Below are 20,447 nucleotides of genomic sequence, written 5' to 3'. Positions count from 1 at the left end.
ATTCATAGGAAGGCAGCCCTCAAGATCTACCCTGGTGGAAATTAAGGCAGGTTAATGATTTATTACTATGCAAATGTGTTTATGACTGATGTTGTGTGCCTCTTGAATTCTGTTACGCAGCCACTGTAGCCAAATTACTTTGCTTTTATATTAGTGTGTGTGTGTGTGTGTGTGGGTGTGTGTGTGCGTGCGTGTGCGTGTGCGTGTGTGTGTGTAAAAGGAGGAATGGGATTTTGGAGTCATATGGTGATGTGCATGTAATCATACAAACCCACATTCTGGCTAACCACATTTCCACTGTGGACCAGAACAGTGGACCTGCAAGTGTGCAGAATGTGAGCAGGTACAGAGTGGAGTAACACTGCATAGGAGAAATGGGTCATTTGGAAAAGGCAAAGCATACCAACATGGGTAGATGGAGAGTTAGGGGGTGCATAGGTGCTGATACAGCCAGAGAACAGGGAAAAGGGGGGAGGTGCAGAGAAAGGCAAATGAAGGTTTGGAGGCAGGAAAAAGGAGCCGTGACTTCAAGAGGAGAAGAAATGTTTGGGTTCAAATTAGCATTGGGCTCTGCTGTCAGCACTCATAGTTAACGGGTTGATTAGTGACATGTTTGAACATCATCTACTCAGTTGTAAGAGCCGTGTTGTATTGTTTTCATGTAAACAGCTGTGCCTAATACTACCTGCCTCTACCCAGTTCATTATCAGATTGTTAGCAAAATAAAGAGCTGTAAATGTTATATTGCAGTCGTCATTCCTATTATTGGGCTGTAGACTGATGGCCTATGGGTTGTAAAGAAGACTACAAAATGATGGTAGAGTTAATACATTCAAAGGTACGTGTACAGTTGGCTACTTTCTGAACAATATAACAGACGTGCAAAGAGTCACAAAGGGGTTTTCTGTTACTTTTTTGAGACTCTAAAGTCCTCTGATTGACCCACGCTCCACCCTAATCAAATGATTAAATGCAAATATGGTACAAATAGCTGGACACTGGCCCTCAGTCTGCTTTCTTTATTTTTATAGAGCTGACTGAACATGACAAATGAAGACACTGTTATTGAGCCTTAGTGGGGAAATTCAGATATACACTTATGTGATATAGCACAGTATAAAAACAGCACTAAATAATATTAGTAATAGTGTCAAGGTATACATATGTTTTGTATATTGTGTTACACATTTTTTTTTTTTTAATATTTGCATTTGTAGCCAAAGCTCGTGCAAAAACTGCTAAAAGGCTACTTCAAGGAGCTGACTTTATTTATGGCCCTTGACTTGTTTGTTCAATAGTCATTGCAAAAGTCGGATAATGGAACAAGAACAAACAGTGCTAAGGCAGTGTCGGCTATCGAAGAACAAGCTCATGTGCAGCAACATACATTTGCATTAGCACGAAAAACTACCCTTTAAGTGCAAATTAATTATACTTCATGGACAGACTTAGGAAGGACTGGGTAGCAGATAGAGGAACAGTGATGATTATCTACAGAGCAATCATAAGATCTGTAATAGATTACAGATGTATGGCATACAGGCTAGCAGCTGCCTCTGAGCTCAAAGAACTAGATGTGATGCAGGCCAAAGCACTCAGAAAATGCAGCGGGCCTTTTAGAACTACACCCATAAGGGCCCTTTGATTAGAAAGGAGGAGACCAGACTACAGCACTAGGAATTACAGGGTAAGGGTGGAAAGGTGAGGAAGGGGATTCGAGTACACTCCATGGGGGACAAAGCAAGGGAGGTGGAAATAACAGATTTGTCAGTGGGCCCTGTGTTGTGTTGGCCACCTGTTCCACCACAGCTCCTACCAGAACTATGCAGAGATTTTTCCATATCAGATGGAATAAGGAATATGGATGCAGGTGACTTAGTTACTTTAGTTGGTACACATCTGATAGACAAATGGGCAGGTTTAATCCAGATTTACACTGATGCTCCTAGGATCTGAATAATGGAAAGGCTGCAGTGGGGTGACCATACCACATCTATAGATAACGGATATCAGATCAGATGTCAGTTTTTACTTTAGAGCTTGTGGCAGTATTATGGGCATGTGGGTGGGTGGAGGAAGTGTGACCTAAAGATATAGTTAAATTCTGTGACAGCACTCATGGCACAGAAGAGTGGGGCCAGACCAGATTTATTAGTAGAAACCCTGATTGTGCTGAACGGAATAACTAAACTGGGTAACACTGTGGGTGTGTCTGAAAACCAGCGCACGTCGGAGTACAGGGGAATGAAGACGCTGACAATGCAGCAGAATTTTACACTGCAAGAAAAGACAAAGATGTGGCAAAAAGAGAAACCACGGCAGGTCTTAATTTTCAAGACTGGCAGGAGGGACAGTGTGGTAATCACTGTGTGCTTAATCATGGGCTGGCAATCTTGGTTTGTTTGACTGCATGCACCAACTATCACACAGAGAGAAACCTCATGCAAGCAGAACTGCCAGAAACTGGAGACAGAGTCCAGTCACTGCAATCAGCTGTCAGCAGGGAGCACTGTGAGCTGTTATAAAATGTTTCCATGGCACTGGGCTGTACGTAGAAATCAGAAAAGAAGTTCTGTTAATGACCTTTGGAGGGCAGCAACACGTCTTGGCTGCGTCTAGTGTGCCGGAAACATAACGGCAGACGAAGAAGAGGACGCTCGCTCCACTTGACTATCTGCAAGTGCCCTCCGCGGCATAGGCGGCGGTAATGCGCATTAGCCCTGGTTACTACCCGCAATTAAATAGAAAGATGGAAAGCCACAACAGTTAGCTTTACAGCTAAATGTGACAGGAGCGCTGTGTCCGCTGTGACACTGTCGGTCTACATGGCAGGAGCAGCAGAGATGCCCCCCTTCTCGTCTGCTGGTTAAGATGTTAATAACGCTGTGCTACGTCTACTTGTGGGTGCGCTTTCATAAGTGCTACTCGGTGCTGATCCGCCACAGCCTGTCCAGACTGAATAGCAGCCGGTTCAGCTTCAGCTTCAGGGTTTGCTCCAGCTCGGCCTCAGCAGGAGCCACATCGCCGCCAACCGGACGCCTGACAGCCGCTCGCAGGCAGCCCTGCCCTGTCTCGCCCGAAGACACCGTCTTCCTCCAGCTGGGAGACAAGGCCGTCTATGTGACAGAGCCACAGGTTGGATACTGGAGCTAACGTTTAACATGTTAACGTAGTGATATCACGTTCATACAGTCAGTGCTGAGTGGATACCGAGCCTGTCACAGCACGGTTTACATGTGTCGTTTAGCTGCAGAGGTAGCCAAACCTTTGAAATGCTAACAGGTACAGTCTCAGAGCCTGAGTGTGGTTTCATATGAAAACAGCTCAGAGACAGGGTGGATAGCTCTGGACACACACACATACACACACACACACACACACACACACACACACGCACACATTCATTCTGACTCCATTCACCAACAGTGAAGTGTGCAGCTCACACATGAGGCAAGAGCTTAGTCTACATTATCACATTAGTACGTTATCATAACTGACGTAGATGTTAACACATGAGGCATAAAGTGGTGGAAGTGTTTAATGTATAGCTTGAGAAAAAATGTCAAATACAGCACAAAATATCAGTAAATAACTGGTGAAGATGATTTCATAGCCCCTGCTCATAAGGAATACAAAACTAACAGAATACGTTCCAAAGTTCCAAATGACCGGAACAGAACCACCTGAATGCAGTGTTGGAGTTCTGAACTACACACCATTGAACTAGAAGTTTTAACTACATTTTTCAGTAGCTTGCTGGTGGTTCAACAACATCAGTTGCATAGTGATTACATTTCTACTTTGGTTATTTCTTGTGTAGTTAGAACTTGGCCAAATTATTCTAGAGAAAAAAAGTAGATTGTTGAATCTCATACCCAGATCGTCATATACCAACAACCTGGGGATAACACTTCAATGACACAATCAACTATCTTTCCACAGAATCAGGAACTGCACCTTTTTAACTACTGATACTGTAAGCAATTTTACAAGGAACAAGGAAGGGAACGATTTATTACCATCATTTCCTAAGTTTTACAAACCCACTTTGATCCCTTGAACACTTTCCATATACGTTGTTAGTTTGATCTTTCTTTTTTACACAGTAGTTTGATCTGTCTCTTTGAAGAAGCTTTGCTGTAGTTCAACTTGTTCCAATGTGAAGTAACTGGCAGCTCGCAAACCTGTGCTTTCACAGTAGCTTCCCCTAAATTGTGTGAATGTCAGATGACATTGTGGCTTGTGTGGTTCCCTGGCTTGACTGAATGACCTCTATGCTCTGGCTGTGACTTTGAGCTTGGGCAGTATTTATTTCCCCCTCACTCATACACTGCCTGGCCCAAAAAACAGTCACAAACTGTAACATTTTCATGGAACGCTGGGCATGGGTTTGATAAGCTTATGCAATGTCATAAGATTTATTCTTGTGTTGATGATGGGAGAGTCCAGCCACTGTTCAAAGTCTTCTCCAGCACATCCCAAAGATGTGTCAGTGGGGTTCCAGTCTCGATTCTGGTGGCCAATCCATGTTGGAAAATTATGTCTCATGATCTCTGAACCACTCTTTCACAGTTTGAGCCTGATAAATGGTGGCATTGTTATCTTGGAATCGCAGTGCCATTGGTGAAGAAAAAATCCATTGATGAAAAAACCTGGTCATTCAGTATATCAGGCAGTCAGCTGACATCAGTCTAACCCAGAATAAGAGTCGATTTCTTCCTTTCTTTATTTATTTATTTATTAGTTTTGTATAGATTGTTTTATTCCAACTGCATATGTGTAGTGTAGTTTGAATTGGTCTGAATCAACAAAAAGTGATTATTAAATGAAAAGCATAATTTTCTAGCCAGATTACGTTATATTTCTGGCATCAGGTCACGGGATGGAAACTGTACAGTTCCAATGCAACTGTCAGTTTAACTTCTTAACCCACCTTTTTGTTAACAAATGTCTATTGGGTTTGGTTGGATCTGAACCACTCATACAATAACACAACCATATTAACATGTTAACTCCCATGTTCCGTAGAACTGAAAACGTATCCCTCCGCATAAGCGCAACTGCGTAGGGATATGGAGAGTTAAGTTTCGTTTTTATCGAAAGTAAACCTCTCGCCCAGCAGCTGGGCCTCGCACTGTATTTCGCTGCTCACAGATCAGCTTTTGCTTAGTTGCGCTAATGCGTAGGGATACGGAGGTTCTACGGTTGAGAAAATGTAGTGCCAAAAGAAAGGGCGGTCTGATGGCGATGTAAAGTGGTGTGAATTTTCCCTATACAACGTACACTTGAACTGTTATAGATTTTTTTAGCAGAGCCTTGTTTTAGGTGGTTTATTTCACTTTTTCTCTGGACCCCGTTCACTGCAGTACAAAGCTGAGTGTCTGGGCTGGAGCGGCGCCCTACTTCTCCAAACTGAGGCTGCGCTGATTGGTGATTATGGTAGGGAACAGACCAACTATAGATAGGTACTTTATATGACCCCACTTCAAAAAACCTGAACTATCCCTTTAAATTCGCCATTCTCCCTGATATTAAACCTACATTTTTTAATTTTAAATTTATTTATTTTTTTGTGGGTGGTGGTGCTGAAAACCAGCCGCAGAATGCATATAGGGGAAACACAGACACATAAGATAAACTTCTGCAACGAGTGCAGGCTCTTTGGTGGAGCTCTGACAAATGAATGGACTACTTGCAGACTGACATGAAGACATGAATCAAAGGCACAAAAAACGTTGAAAGCGGTGGCCGGTCATTATCTTTACCAATACCCGACCCGTGCCTTGCGCACACACCTTTTTCCCATTTGTTTTGAAATATTATAGATCTGATGAAAAATAATCAAGTTGATTACAAATGAAACAAAATTGAAATAAAAAAGAAAAGGGATAAGTCCTATGTTGTTGGCACTATGAAAGAACCAGGTTTGCATACCAAGCCCCAAAACACAAAGCTATAAAGGTTGTCCCTTACTGCTAATCAATGTTTAACAGGCTTGCAGTGTTTGGAGTTACTTTCTGCTCTATCTGTGCTGTCCCCAGGCATGTGATGACCTCAGCAAGTGGACTGTGCTGTTGGGGTCCTCTCTGGTGTGTGGTCCACGACTAGAGAATATTTCATTCATCATTGAAGCTACAGGACAAAGATTGGGCTGCCATAATCCTCACACAGCGAATAAAAAAGTAGGCACCACACATTGGTCAGTCATTCTAATTTTAGCAAAACTGTCTTTTACCAGATATATTTTGGCCCACTGACAACACTGAACTTAATTAATATGCATTTAATTGGTCACACTCATTGATGTAACCTAATGAAGAGAAAAGGACACATAAAAAGATAAACTAGTTTCTTTTGGCATGGACATGACTGATGTGGTGTTTCAACCACAGACTGTCTTGTGTGAAGTGCAGGTGTGAAGTGAACACACCTGTACTTAGTAGACAGTAATCTTTCTGATTAGCCGAAATACATTTTTAGAAAGAGTTATTTTGATAACTACCTTTACTTCCAAATAAGACCTTTAACTCTCTAAAATCATAAGATTGTGAACTGAGTCTACATGTGTAACAGAAAAAAGAAGACGGGAACTTGACTGTGTGTGATTTTATACATTAAAGAATAACACGGCAAAGTTGGGTATTATCAGATACCGCATCAAACTTGGAAAATTTCTGGGCTGCACTAATTTCTAAGCACCTGTTACGGCCCTGCCAAGATGAGTCTCGCTGGACCACAACAAAAGAATACACTCCGGCAGCTTTTTCCTACTGGTTTTAAGCAGTTTATAGATGTGATAGCAGACTGGACCTTTGGCATGTACATCAAATGAGTTTTATATGTTTATTTGTCACTTTTTTCATCAGCCCTGCATGTGGCCTGTGTAAGAGTGCATGCTTACTGTGAACTTACTGCTCAATGCACATTTGGTTTCTATGCCTGTGGAATAACCTCCCTGAATACCTGAGGTCTGCCAAAACTCTCAGCTCATTTAAATCAGGGCTCAAAACATAACTGTTCATTTTGGTCAATAAGTTATCTAACTATTTATTTGCTTGCTTTTGTTTTAATTGCCTTTTTATATGCAATTTATTTACATCTGTTACTACTTATTTCCTGTCTGTCTTACTCATACTTTTTAAGCAGTTTGAACTGCTTTTTGTTTTAATGGTGCTACACTGCATTCAGAAAGTATTCAGACCCCTTTTGCTTTTTTTGACACTTGGTTCTGTTGCAGCCTAATGCTAAAATCATTGAAGATATTTTTTTCAATCTACGCGTAATACTAGTTTGGGGTCCTTACGCTCTCGATCAGGTTTTCATTAATGATATCTCTGTACTTTGCTCCGTTCAGCCTTCCCTCAACCCTGACCGATGTCCCAGTCCCTGCCTCTGAAAAACCCTCCAAAAGCATGATGCTGATACCACCATGCTTCATCATTGGGGGGTGGTATTGGGCTGGTGATGAGTGGTACGTGGTTTCCTCTAAATATCATTAGAATTGAGGCCAGACAGTTGAATCCTGTTTCATCAGACAAGAGAATCTTGTTTCTCAAAGTCTGAGTGTTCTTAAGGTGCTTTTTTGCATCTTTCACTCTGCCAGAGTGGCTAATGGTTGTCCTTCTAGAAGTTTCTCCAATCTCCACACAGGATCTCTGGAGCTCAGCCAGTGTGACTTGGTCACCTCTGTTACCCAAGGCCTTTCTCCCCCGATTGCTCAGTTTGGAGAGGTGGCCAGGTCTAGGAAGTATCCTGGTTCTTCTAAACTTTCATTCAGAATTATTGAGGTCACTGGGCTCTTAGCGTCCTTCAATGCTGCAGAACTTCTTTTGTAGCCTTCCCCATCTCTATGCCTCTGTGGCAGGCAGCTCCTTAGACCTCATGGCTTGACTTTTCCTCTGATACAGATTGTCAGCTGTGAGACCCTATACAGATGTGTGTGCACCTTTCTAAATCCTGTCTAATCAATTGAGTTTACCACAGGTGGACATCTTGAAGATGATCAAGATAGAAAGGGTTCTGAATACTTAGTGTGATATTTCAGTTTTTCCTTTTTAAGACATTTGCTAAAATTTCTGATTTCTGCTTTGGTCTGTTGAGTATAGACTGATGAGGGAAAAAAATGAACCTAAGGCTGCAACATAACAAAATGTGAAAAAAAAATAAGGTCTGAATACTGTCTAAATGCACTTTATACAAACTTCCCTTTATAGTACTTCCCTATTAAATTTCAGTCCAACTGCAATCATTTTGGTAATGTTTGATTTTCTTTTTATGTTTTTATATTTTTGCACCACAATTTTCATTAGAAAAATAGCCCATTCAAATCATTATGTGGAGTACGTCAGTTTTCTTACATCTGGAGAGAATAAGCAAATTTTTCTTCTTCTTTTTTTATTCCATTGCCTAGAAGAATTAATTGAGTTAAAAGTGTGCAACTTTTGCTCTGCCACAGCTTCTGTATGCTCTTTATGTTCTGATTGGTTGCACATCAAATGAGTTATAGCCAGTCAACACTGAAGGCACGGTGTCGCTAACAAGCACAGACACAAGGCAGAGACAGGGGAGAAGCTCTGGTGAGCTGACAGAGCTACATTAGGAGGTAAAAGCAGCAGGTATTTCCAAAGTTAAAAAACATCACAAAGCACTGAAGTTCCAAAAACACCCGTTTGAGTAGGTGTTTTTACACGTTACATTAATGTTAGCTGATTAAAAAAAAGCTATGCTAATGTCGATTTGTGCACTGGTTTGTGAATAAGAAATCTTGTAACCATCAGTGAGCTACAGGCTTAAAATAGCCCTCTTTTAAAAGGTCATCTACTAAAATACATTTGTAATGAAATATTTTAATGCTTGGAATTAATTAGATTATGTTTGTTAATGGCCTGACAGGCCTGATTAGTATATACAATGAGCAGAGTTAAGTTATCTCTCTCTCTCTTTCTCTCTCTCTCTCACTCTCTTGCTCTGTCTCGCTCTCTCTCTCTGAAGGTGCTGAAGTGGTCTGACTACTGTCTTCCTCTGGCCTATAGCCCCGGTCAGCCATTCAGGGCAGTGGCTCAGGCCAGTGTAGATAACTTCAGTCAGCTTGGGGTGGCTTTTATTGAAGATCGGCTTCACCTGGACAATGGACTTCTCCCTTCAAAGATAGTCCGTAGGTTGCCTAAACATTTCCTGTTTACCTTTTAATTGTATGTTCATATTCATGGCCTGTCCTGTCTCCGAATACCACTGTGTATCACAAGAAGCAACAGTCTGATAACCCCCTGTAGTTTCATCTGGGAGAAGTAAAAGCAACCAGTTCACTACATAAAGTAAACAAAATAAACTCAGTAAATGTCAAGAAAAGTGATATTTTTACACCCACTTTTCTTAAACTCTTTTACCAGACTAAGATGAGCTTAATTACCTTGTTAACTCATCATAATACACACCTCATTCAAACTCACCAAAACAGTATTGGTTTGTCTTTCATCAATCTTTGGTTTTGTTGGGATAAATCATTTCACAGAGTAGAATGTAAAAATATTCCAGGAACTTCGCACATCCATTGAGGAGTAGTGTAGACTAGAGTGATCAGCTCTATGCAACAGAGATGTATCACACTGCGTGAGGCAAATGGTTGTCAAAGAAGTGCTTGCAAACACAGTTTTTTAGTCTAAGATCGTCTACTCCAACTCTAAAAATAGGAGCAAAAACAAAAATGTTGTTTCTGTATTTTCTATCACTGTATTGTCATGCCTTATTTATTATTATCTGTGGTTTATTAAGGTAATGTTGATAAACGTGTTTACTTCTATTTTGTACAAAGTTTAAGAAACCAGACTGCACTGACATTTGGCACAATGCTTTTTTGTGTATGCCCATAGCTGTGCTTCTCAAAGAATCCACTCTCAGTGAGCTGTTGAAGAAGCAGTGTCCACAGACACCAAAGACTGAGACGTCTGTATGTCTCTCTGGCACCGAGACTGAGGAGGGTGTCGCCGAACCATTGCTTTGTAACCTGTCTGCTGACCACCAGCACCAGCAGCATCGTAAAGGCAGCCTTTTCCTCACACCGGAAGCAAAGAGGAGATTAGAGGAGCGACGAGGGTCGGAGCCGCTCCGCAGCACACAGGATCTCGGAGTTGTCTGTGGTGCTGAGGGCCATTCTTTGGGGAATCATCACCACATGGAGGGTCATGGACACCACCTCCACCTGTCCAGCTGCCATGAATGTTTGGAGCTGGAAAACAGCACCATCCTCTCTGTGAGATATGCCTCAGCTGAAAACATTCCAGATCTTCCTGATGATAACTCCGTAGGGCTGGATAGTGGGGATGAGACTCTGGATGAAGTTGAACACGATGCCAAAGGGTTTTTTGGTCAAAGTGGCACATTCGGGTATAATAGCAAACCGCCAAATGTTCTGGTGTACACAGGTGGATGCCAGGAGCGTTTTCAGGCAGTTCGTCAGCTTTTATCAGAGTGCATAAACATGGAGGACAACATTATTTATCCCCTTTTACCACAGCAGGCCTTGACCGATCCTTGGCTGGACAATACCAAGCTCCTAGTTCTGGCAGAGGAGGAAACCATGAGCCCCCAGCTTCAGACCCGCTTTCTCACCTACCTAAGCCAGGGTGGCAGAGTACTGGGATTAGCCTCCACCCTGTGCCCTGCAGGCCTTTGTTTGGAAGTCAGGGAGAGGCGACGTGGTCAAGTCAGCAGGCTGAGCTTTACCAGGGAGGACAGCACAGAGCTGGAACTGAACTTGTTGGCAAGTGGCAAGGTCTACATCAGGGATAGTCAGGGAGGAGGGGAAGTGGAACTCTGGGGGGAGCTGAAAGGGGATGTCCCTCATCAGAGGGATATGGTTATAGTCCGAGTAACCCACGGACGGGATGGTGGAGAAGCTGTCCTTTGTCAGGTAAAGTCATGTGACATTATTCAAACTGATAATTGTAGTTGTTCACAAGGTTGCTTATTGTTTTATTGTCACAAACCTACTTTTCTCACCTTTCGGCCACCACTGTGTCATCCTCACTTGAATCGCGTGACTTTACTAAATCGACCTCTCCGCTTATTTTTGCAGCCCTCTCTTAGATACATAATGTAATGAGGGGAGGTCATACACTGCAAACACTTGCACAAAGGGACACAGAAATGACGAGTCCAGACAGGCGGACAAAGTCTTATTTTAGTTTGATAAATGTCAGTGGGGTTGCACATACGAGTGAAGACTGTAACAGTTGATCTGGTTTGAGTTTTGTTAATGTTGTGACCTGCTTGGAGTAGCATCACAGGTATTCCCATAGTATTTCTGCGTAGCCCAATAAATGGATTAAGTTGGATGCCATACACAGGTTGGGAGTCAGTGCTGTGAGTACTTTGCCTCCTTTCGAGTATGTTGTGAGGGTATGGAGACATTGCGGGCATTTACTCCTGCTGGTACTGTTCCTTTACTAAGTCAATGTTTTAAAAACTTGTTAGACACCTCTATGTTCCTCATCTGCAGGTCCATCTGGAAATTGCTCCTGACTCCCAGAATTTGACATCAGAAGATTTTGATGAACTGAAGATTTGTAACGCACTGCGTTATGAAGTCTTGACAGAGATCCTCACCTCTCTTGGCCTAAACTGTGAGCTAAACCAGTCTCCAGCTCTGAGTTCAGTCCACCTGCTGGCCACCACTCAGGTAAGATCCACAGCACTCATTTGTCAGCACTTAAGTCAAACAAGCAAGATGCTAGTCAAGTCTTGTCAGCTAGTGTGATCTTTGCATCAGTCACGTCTTAAATGTGTTTGTCTCTCCTGGATTCTGTTTGTCACATCATTCATTCATCAACGCCATAGTCATACCAAAAGAGTTTGTCCACATTAGACGCTACATAACAGTAACAAGGCCTTTCTGTGCTGAGTTTGCACGTTCTCAAACATTTTGCATGTTTCCACTGAGTATTTAGGTTCAAAACATGTACACTAGGTTGATGCCCCTTTTTAAGGTACCTGCTCAGGTCTGGAGTTGATCTGACCCTGTAACACAAATAAATCACCTGAGATGTATCATTATATCTGTAACTGTAACCTTGTGTCTTTTGTTGCTTATTACTTTTGAGCACTCCAATGAAATGGATTGCTGTTTTGGCAGACTCTTATTAGTACAGTTTGGCATTGTCACAACCCAAAGTAACCTGAATCGACTAGTTTTATTAAATCTTTGATTTGGAAAACCTGCCCTCTGTCTTAGTGCATGCTTACTGTAAATACAAAAAATAATACTTATTTTCGAGTGAAAGATTCAGGGAGGATGCAGTAGTGGGAGTGTGATATTATATCAAGTCTTGGGACAACAAAATTCAGTTGAATTCTGGGGCCTCTGGCAATAGACAAGTTTTCTGCGTCAGTGTATCATTACGAAGTAAATATTCACTGAACAATAAGATGAATATAGAATAATGAAACCATCACAAAATGTACACTGGTTCCCTATAAACTTGCTACCGTCAACATTGTATAGTGATACAATGTTGTCAGCCACTGGTTACCACCAAGAAAAGGAAGGTTAACTATCAGTTTCTCTTATAGACTTAAAGGGATATTCTGGTGTAAGTTTAATCCATGGTCTAACACACTGTGACACCGAGTAAGACCCCCCTCGAGAGATCAAGTCTGCAGACAGCTAGCTCTATTACCCTATTTGTACTATTGCCCCCTGGTTGGGAACCACTGTCTTAGACCATGGATTAAACTTCGGGAATATCCCTTTAATAATTGAATGAAGTCACACTTTGTTCAGGGTTGTTGTTATTTGCATTTCAGGAAAATGGAAACAATCCAGTTGTCTTGCAACGTTCCCTCCAACAATACTACCCCTTTGAAACCCTATGGGGCAAAAGTTGTCTGTTGACTCATTTTTTCAATCCAAAATATTTCCATACTGCTGATTAATTACAGAGAGTGGAGTACATATCCTTGTTGTCTTTTTTTAAAAGCTGCTTGCCATTTGCCTGCAATTGCAAGGTACTAGTCGGAGTGCCTAGAGAATACTTTTTCAATGTGTTACACCAGGAGTCATGGAATATAAAAATGAGGTTAAGTTGGAGGATGAGAATTCAAATGTTTAGTGTTTAAATTTGCTGACATTCTGCCCCCTAAGAACGATTGTGTCAGTTCACCCATCACCATTATCATTTAACCATCATCTATCATTCATCCATCCATTCTTTACTCATTTACTCATACTCATATGCCTTGAGCAGCAGATTGTTTCTATTAAAGTTAATCATATGAGTGGCAACACAGCTATTCCGCATACTACACATGTGGAAACAATTTGGCCTCCTAAATGTATGCAAATTAATGCAGGGGGCTTACAGCAGTGTACAGAGGGCCAATAACTAACATGTGAGGGCAGTAAATCAAGTCTTTGCTCAGCCATCACAGTAACTGTCCGCAGTGAGTGCTGTTCAGTTTGTTTATCATGTGGTTTTATTTTAAGACGAAAATTAAGTTCAAGCAGTCTAACTAATGAAAAGCTTAAATAGAATTTTTGGAATGGTTGAGATTCAAAATTGATTTGAATTCATATTTTCATGTAGAAGCCAAAAGTAGTCAACCCTCCTTTGCTGCCAGCAAGTAAGTAAGTAAGGGCATGAACAGGCATATGAGGAGTGTTAAGCAGAGGGGCTCATCATATCCAGTTTATATTGAGCGATGCCAATTACATTTTTGGTATTCAGCTAATGGTCTGATGTTATTTACATCTAAGAATTCAGATCTGCATCCAACATGGAATGAAGTGAAATACATTTTCTTTAAAGCTCCTACAAGGAATTCTCAATACAGTAAATCTAATATTTGGTTCAACGTCTCTTGGCCATTTTTTTACCTCAGTTAGGTGTTTTTGAAACCACCCACAAGCTTCTAGAATTGATAACCACTCCTCTTGACAGAATCTGTGAAGTTCAACTAAATCTGTTGTCGTGCTGGCACAGACTTGTTTCTTCACCGAAACAGTCCACATGTTCCCTATGGGGTTCAAGTCAGGACTTTGGGAAGACCATTCCAAAACCTCAGTTCCAGCCTGATTTAGCAGTTTAACACTGATGTGTGTTTTGGATAGTTGTCCTGTTGGAACACCTGCACCCAAAACCCAATATTCTGATGACAACTTTAGGGCTTCCTGAAGAATTTGGAGATGATCCTCCTCCTTCATTATTCCATTTACTTTCTTTAGAGCAGCAGATCCACTGGCAGCAAAACAGCCACACAGTTGTAGCATCATTTCAGCAGATTTTTCCAACTTTAAAGTGAGCATAGAGGCCTTTTTTACACTACATGTCTTACAGTCAACAAGGTAGTCTTTTACAGAATTTTTCTTTTGTGAAATATTTTTGATGCAGAAGAAAATATCAGTCAACAGCAGCATTACTTTTGCACTGTCACTGTCTTCTGCAATTTAGGATTTAGGGAGTTTAACAGGATTGGAGTGGTCTCAGTGGAAGATTGGGTCTTGATTATGCATGTACTCAAGAACAACCACTAGGGGGAGTCAGGGCTCCAGGTTGAGAAACAGGAAGTAAGGACCAGAGTAATTCTTCAAAGCAGCGATGGTCACATTTACAACTTTGACCCCGCCACTTAGGCAGTAGTTAGTGAGGTGTCCTTTTGAGGCACAGAGCAAGGGCTTCCCAAAAAATGTGTTATGGTAATATTTGTTGAAATAGCTGAAGTAGTGTTGTTGTTTCTGTCTATGTCGACGCCCACGATTGAGTCTGGTACTGCTCAGAGTTTTCTGCCTGTTAAAAGGTAGTTTTTTTTCTCGCTACCATCATCAAGTGCTTGCTCATGGGGGAAAGGTTGGGTCTCTGTAAATAAATTAATTCAAGAGTATGGTTAAGACCTGCACTAATTGGAAAGTATTATGAGAAAACTTCTATTGTGAATTGGTGCTATACAAATACAAATCAATGGATTGATTGATTTATACATTGTTGTATGTTTGGATTATTGTATGACCTTTGACCCTGCTGCCCCAGCCACTTTGTGCCAACAAGGATCTTGCTGATGAAAATTGGGGGCTGCAGAATTGTTTCCAGATTGCAGTAGAGTCTTACCAGGAGAAGAGCTAGTAGCTGTGTGCCTCAGCATGTCTGCACAATGGTCTTTGTGCTTTCAATATACTACCTTGGATCGCTAACGTTAGCTCTTATTCAGTCCTAAAGTTGTCAGGATGTTTTGGTCTGGAGGAGATCAGGTTAAATATCTGGATCCCAATCCCAGTGTCTCTCTCACAGGCCACATGCCCTGAAACCTCAAAGACTTATTTGACATTACCTGGGAGGTGCTTGACTACAAGAGGTGGCAAGGACCTGTATTGGTCAGCACTTTTCCACTTATCATGTGATTTTGTGGTTTGTTAAATTTGCTATTTAATATTTCTTAAATATTCTGCAACAGAATAGTAGAAATGAAAATTCAAACAGGGTTTCATATACATGTATACAAAACACATTCATTTACAGAGTTCAGTTAGGTCTTAGGTAGTAAATTATAAAATTTTAGATTAAAAATTAGAAAAAAAGACATAACAGATAGAGAAAATTGTAAATTGCTAAGATATTCAAGAGCACAATTTTCTTGATTATAACTGTTTTTTCTGTTTGTTTGTTTTTTTGTTTCAGGGCTTCCCCTGTCAGGATAATTGGCAAAACATATTTCCAGCTAGTACAATTCAACTTCAAAACTTTTACCAAAGTAATTTATTGTATAGTCATATGTTTTCCTTTGTGCTTGTTTGTCACTCAAATACCAGGACAGCTGTCAACATGTTATTCAAATGATCTGAGTGCTAAAATGCAGAACAAACACATGTTGCTCCCACATTCTAACATGAACACACCAAAGTCGGAAGAACAACTGCTTAACTTGGGGTAATTGGAATGTCTGTGGAGCGTGTGAATGCAGCATGAGCCCGACTCTGTGAGGCCGTGACTGTGGACACTGGGATTGAGCCAGGGTGTAGGTTTCCGTGAGTGTTTGTTGTCTGGCATTGTTACTTGGGCTATGCAGTTTGGAAGCTGTTTAGCTGAATAAGTAGACTAGTTCTGAATGTTAGAGGCATTCAGTACACATGGTCTTCTACACCAGAATCCTTTATCATTATTTATATGCCATGTTTTTTGGCCTTTAAGGTCTGTCACATTTCTCAACTCAGAAACTTCATTCCAATGTCAAAAAATTCAGCTAAGTCTTTCATAGATACAGAAATATTCAACATCTGCTAAATTTTCCCCATTAAAATGAATGGATGAGTATTAAAAAAAAAATCCTGCATTCTCTCAATTTTTCAAGCATTTTCTATTCTTTGCTATCCATTCATGCTCTAATGGATGTCATTTAGAAATCCCTTAAAACCCACTAATGTTCAAAATTTGCCAGGTAAAATGAGAGCACAGAAAGACAAGCTGTAGAGATGATGTTTTCAGCATGTCTCAACTGATTTAATCAAATTGCTTTGATAATAATCCAATTAATTGATGATGTCCAGTAACAGGGTTCAATGAGCCATATTTCTCATCAAACCCTGTCACTGGATTGAACTGAACTGAGTTCACCCATCTGTCAAATGTCAGTATCAGTCTGTGTAAATCATACGTACAAAGAAGCTAATCACATTACGACATCATTCATATGCAGACAACAAGAGAATAAAGTTAAATCTAATAACAGAGGTGAAGGAAGTCTGTAACAAAATAATATATTGACCATGGAGAGATAAAACACATTAAGGCTACATGTTGTGTGTGTGGGAGGACACAGGAAAGAAAGCTAATTAATGGGAAATGAGGGGAACAGAGAAGACTGAGACTGTTGCTTGATTACACAATTTTATTGATTAGCTACACACACTCATTAACTCATCTAACTCATTAGTTCTCACTGTAAAATCCATTACATACATTACAAGTCTTATTCTGGACAGTTGAATCTGAATATAATAACTTGGAATAAAATCTCAAATCTCTCTTTAAACCTGAAATTGTAACACAGCTGGACAGTCTTTATGTGGTTCTACTTATTGCATTTGAAGAAGATCAGTTCAATCAAAAACTACATTTTCGCCATTGTGAGTAATGCGTGTGTGCCCAGTTTGATACAGCTTATTCTATTCCTCTGAGCCATAGCACTCCATGTTGGAGGATCCTATGGGATTGTAGCTGAGAGCCATGGACAGAGTGCTGAAGTCTGAGCATGAAGAGATGGATCAACACATTATTGACTTTAACAAAAATAAGACAAGTCTTGAATAACATTTTATTTATCCAATGTTTAACTATGTTTTACTGCCCCAATAGTCAGTGTCAAAGGCATTGTTTATTGTAATGCAAAAGCTATTCAAAACTTTTTGAAGAGGCTCAGTCAGCTGGTCTTTGTGTGAAATGATATGTCTGTGAACACAGTTGACAGACGGTTCAAGTGTGGATTAGGCAGTAGATGGGGTGTCTGTAGAGAATCGCTTCAATATTTAATATCAAAGAAGCAACTGATGGTATTATTGTCCACCTGTGCTCCTCTCTCTTCCAAATAGGAGGCCAAGGCCAGCTTCCTGAAGTTTCTGCAGACACATGCAGATCAAAATGGCCTCCTCACATTGCCCAAGGTCTCCCTCAAGATGACGTCGTGTTCTGAGGTCCATGATGGTCCGATGCCACCTGAGGGCCCTCTAGCACTAGTCACCGACTCTACAGATTCCGAGAACTGGGCACAATTCAGTATGGAGACCTATACCAAGAACCTGAAGACCAGCCTACTGGGGCACACCCTGCTCTACGCTGAGGTCGTCACGTCTACCATGGATCTGTTAGAAGGGTAACACATGTTTCTCTGTGCCTGTTTAATGTTTGAAATATACTGATGCTGTATGCTGAAGCTGGCAGCAGTGGACTCATACAGGCAGAACAGTGGTTCAGAGATGCAGGAGGTGGTTCTGATTGGTGCAGTGTGCACAGTTACAGTTACTAATCAACTTCTCAATTACTTGCGAAAAAAGCAACTAGGCCAAAAAAAGCTTTATTTGTATATTATTAACACAATTTTAATTTAATTTCAGTTTGTATGGCTCAGACATTGTGGTTACTGTGATAAGGACAATCTGTGAAAGTAATAATTCATTTATTATTGCAAGTACCAAATATTTCTTGTGTTATCGACAAGTGCTTTATATAAAACTGTTGTAAATTAGAGTTCTGGCTGTAGCCCTTGCTATGGATGAAGGGCTGATGCTAGTATGGAGAGAGGACGGACCCATCATTCCATGTGGGTTCATGAGATTATTCCGAGTGAGCTGTGGATACTCAGAAATCAGCAGTTTTCATTTCTCCTCCATTATTACTGCTCCAACAGCTGAAGGTACAACAGTAAACAGGAATCAGAAGAGGGGGAGTGACACGTGGCAAAGGGCCCCAGGCCGGGACTCGAACCTGGTGCCGCCGCAGTGAGGACAAAGCCTCTGCACATGGGCCGCCTGGTCTACTAACTGAGCTAAACAGCGCCCCATTTCTCCTCCATTACTGACGTTGTTCAGCACATTTAGGATGTAACGGTTGAGTAGTGCTCAGTGCAGAATAGACATTCAGAGCATGGTCCTGTTGCTAGCATTTTGTAGCAGTGTGCAAAAACACACTGGCTTCAGGAAACAATGCTTTTGTGGACAGAGTTCAGCTCGAGGTTTCCTTCCCTTAAAGGCAAGATTTTCCTTGCTGCTGTTCACAAGTGCTTGCTCATGGGGGAATGTTGGAAAAACTAACAATCTAGACCTCTTTCAAATCAAACATCTGGTTACACACTTAAACAGTCCAGCATAGAGTAGGAGAGAAAACAGATCTCCATGTGCTAAGAGGCATGAGGGAGAGCTCACATTTAAAGCACCCCAAATAACAATCGGCAGCTTTTAAAGAAACAAGAGAAATTCACAGATAGAAATGAAAGAGATGAAACATTAATAGAACATTAATAGAACATTAATAGATTATTAAAATATATATAATAACAAATAAGATCCATTCTCTTTTATTTTCTTTCACGGCTGGCAACAAAATCATCTGTCTATGTTGTCAGGCTGAACGGCAGAACACAATATATATCTTGTTATTTTCTACAAAGTGGGCTGAATGTTCAACTCAGATCCACATTTAAGATCAAGCACTTTAATCAAAACAGACTGATGAAAATAAAATGGAAAGAGGGATTTTGTCTCTCTTTGAAAGTATATAACAACAACATGTACATAAAAGTTGTATACTTTAAAAAAAAAAAAAACTTTTTCAGGGTTTTAGGAGTTAGATGAAGACACTAAAAGACATATACAGAATTTTCTAAATAAACAGCACAAGACTCCAATCAGCAGTTGTGGTTCAGAGGTGGTTTAGAAACTGGACGAGGAGCAGTTTCTAAACCACTTCTCAGGAGGGGAGACAGAGCTATAATCTTGAATTTTAGAGTGGATGATGAAAAAAGTCTACTTACTGATGAATCCCAGTTATTGAGGACAGAAGGACAGAAGCAGGAGAGAGAGTGATACCACAATGTTTCAAAGCCACAGTGAAACATGGTACTGAAAGACTGAAGACTGGGACTGTTTTCTGACACTTGCACAGAATTGACTTCACCCTGACCAAGGAGAAGCACCCCTCCATTCCCAATTCAATAATTCAGTCTCACAGCAAGGTACTTAACTGTCAGTTTTGAAGTCTGACTAGTACCGAACTGACCCGAATATAGAATGACCCTGATTATAAGACGACACCTCTTTTCAAGACTAATCCTCAGAAAAAGACTCTGATAACCAACATTGAGTTTGTTTAAAGACATTCTAATAATTAATGGTAATGGGCATGCCTTCGTTTCGTTTCTCAATAACAAACTCACATACCCTCCTGTCAATCTCTTGGAAGTGGCTGCTTTGAGAACCATGATAAGCTTTTCTCTTGCTGTTAGCGTCAGACGGTCTTTTTGGACCCGCTATCTTTGGATGCTACACTCTGTAGCTGCATAATTCTTGGCTGGCTGACAGTTGTTTGACGCCTCTGCTGCACTGACCATTATCTTAAAATCAGCATCATAGCTCCGCCTCAGATGTCTGTTAACTTGCCCCACTTTTGATCCACTTTGCTCTGTACAATCACCGCGCCTCTCCATTTTTCATCTCCTGTCACTTCTTCTTCGCTGTGATTGACAGATGACAAAATTAACTAATTGAAAAATGTCCCACCCACAACACTATCTGTTGGGTAACCTGTCAGAAGTATTCAACACTTAAAACTGTGAATAATCTAAATCTGCAGCAGCACTAGGACATACCTGCAATTTTAGTTTAAAGCTGCTGCAAAATAAGTTCTTGTATGCAAATGTATAGCAGTTCATGTTCACCCTCCAGGAAGATAGCTTAAAGTTCCTGGACATCA

The 20,447-nt window shown here is 40.9% G+C and overlaps 1 protein-coding gene across 2 annotated transcripts in view; it reads left to right on the top strand.

Annotated features, from left to right (window-relative positions):
- The first annotated feature begins 2,667 nt into the window (after positions 1-2,667).
- hlcs (holocarboxylase synthetase (biotin-(proprionyl-CoA-carboxylase (ATP-hydrolysing)) ligase)) overlaps positions 2,668-20,447 on the top strand; it is a 33,722-nt gene continuing 15,942 nt past the window's right edge. Inside the window, exons 1-6 of one of the 2 annotated variants that reach the window (XM_037119655.1) lie at positions 2,668-3,135; positions 6,042-6,182; positions 8,992-9,154; positions 9,870-10,909; positions 11,498-11,677; positions 17,573-17,853. In XM_037119655.1, coding sequence (XP_036975550.1) covers positions 2,872-3,135; positions 6,042-6,182; positions 8,992-9,154; positions 9,870-10,909; positions 11,498-11,677; positions 17,573-17,853 — 2,069 coding nt within the window. In that variant the 5' untranslated portion in view covers positions 2,668-2,871. The remainder of the gene's footprint in view (positions 3,136-6,041; positions 6,183-8,991; positions 9,155-9,869; positions 10,910-11,497; positions 11,678-17,572; positions 17,854-20,447) is intronic. The other variant, XM_037119657.1, reaches the window with a different exon arrangement.

This window comes from Acanthopagrus latus, chromosome 13, assembly GCF_904848185.1.
Source record: "Acanthopagrus latus isolate v.2019 chromosome 13, fAcaLat1.1, whole genome shotgun sequence".
Classification (NCBI taxonomy): domain Eukaryota; kingdom Metazoa; phylum Chordata; class Actinopteri; order Spariformes; family Sparidae; genus Acanthopagrus; species Acanthopagrus latus.
This window is presented reverse-complemented; position numbering and strand designations above follow the sequence as displayed.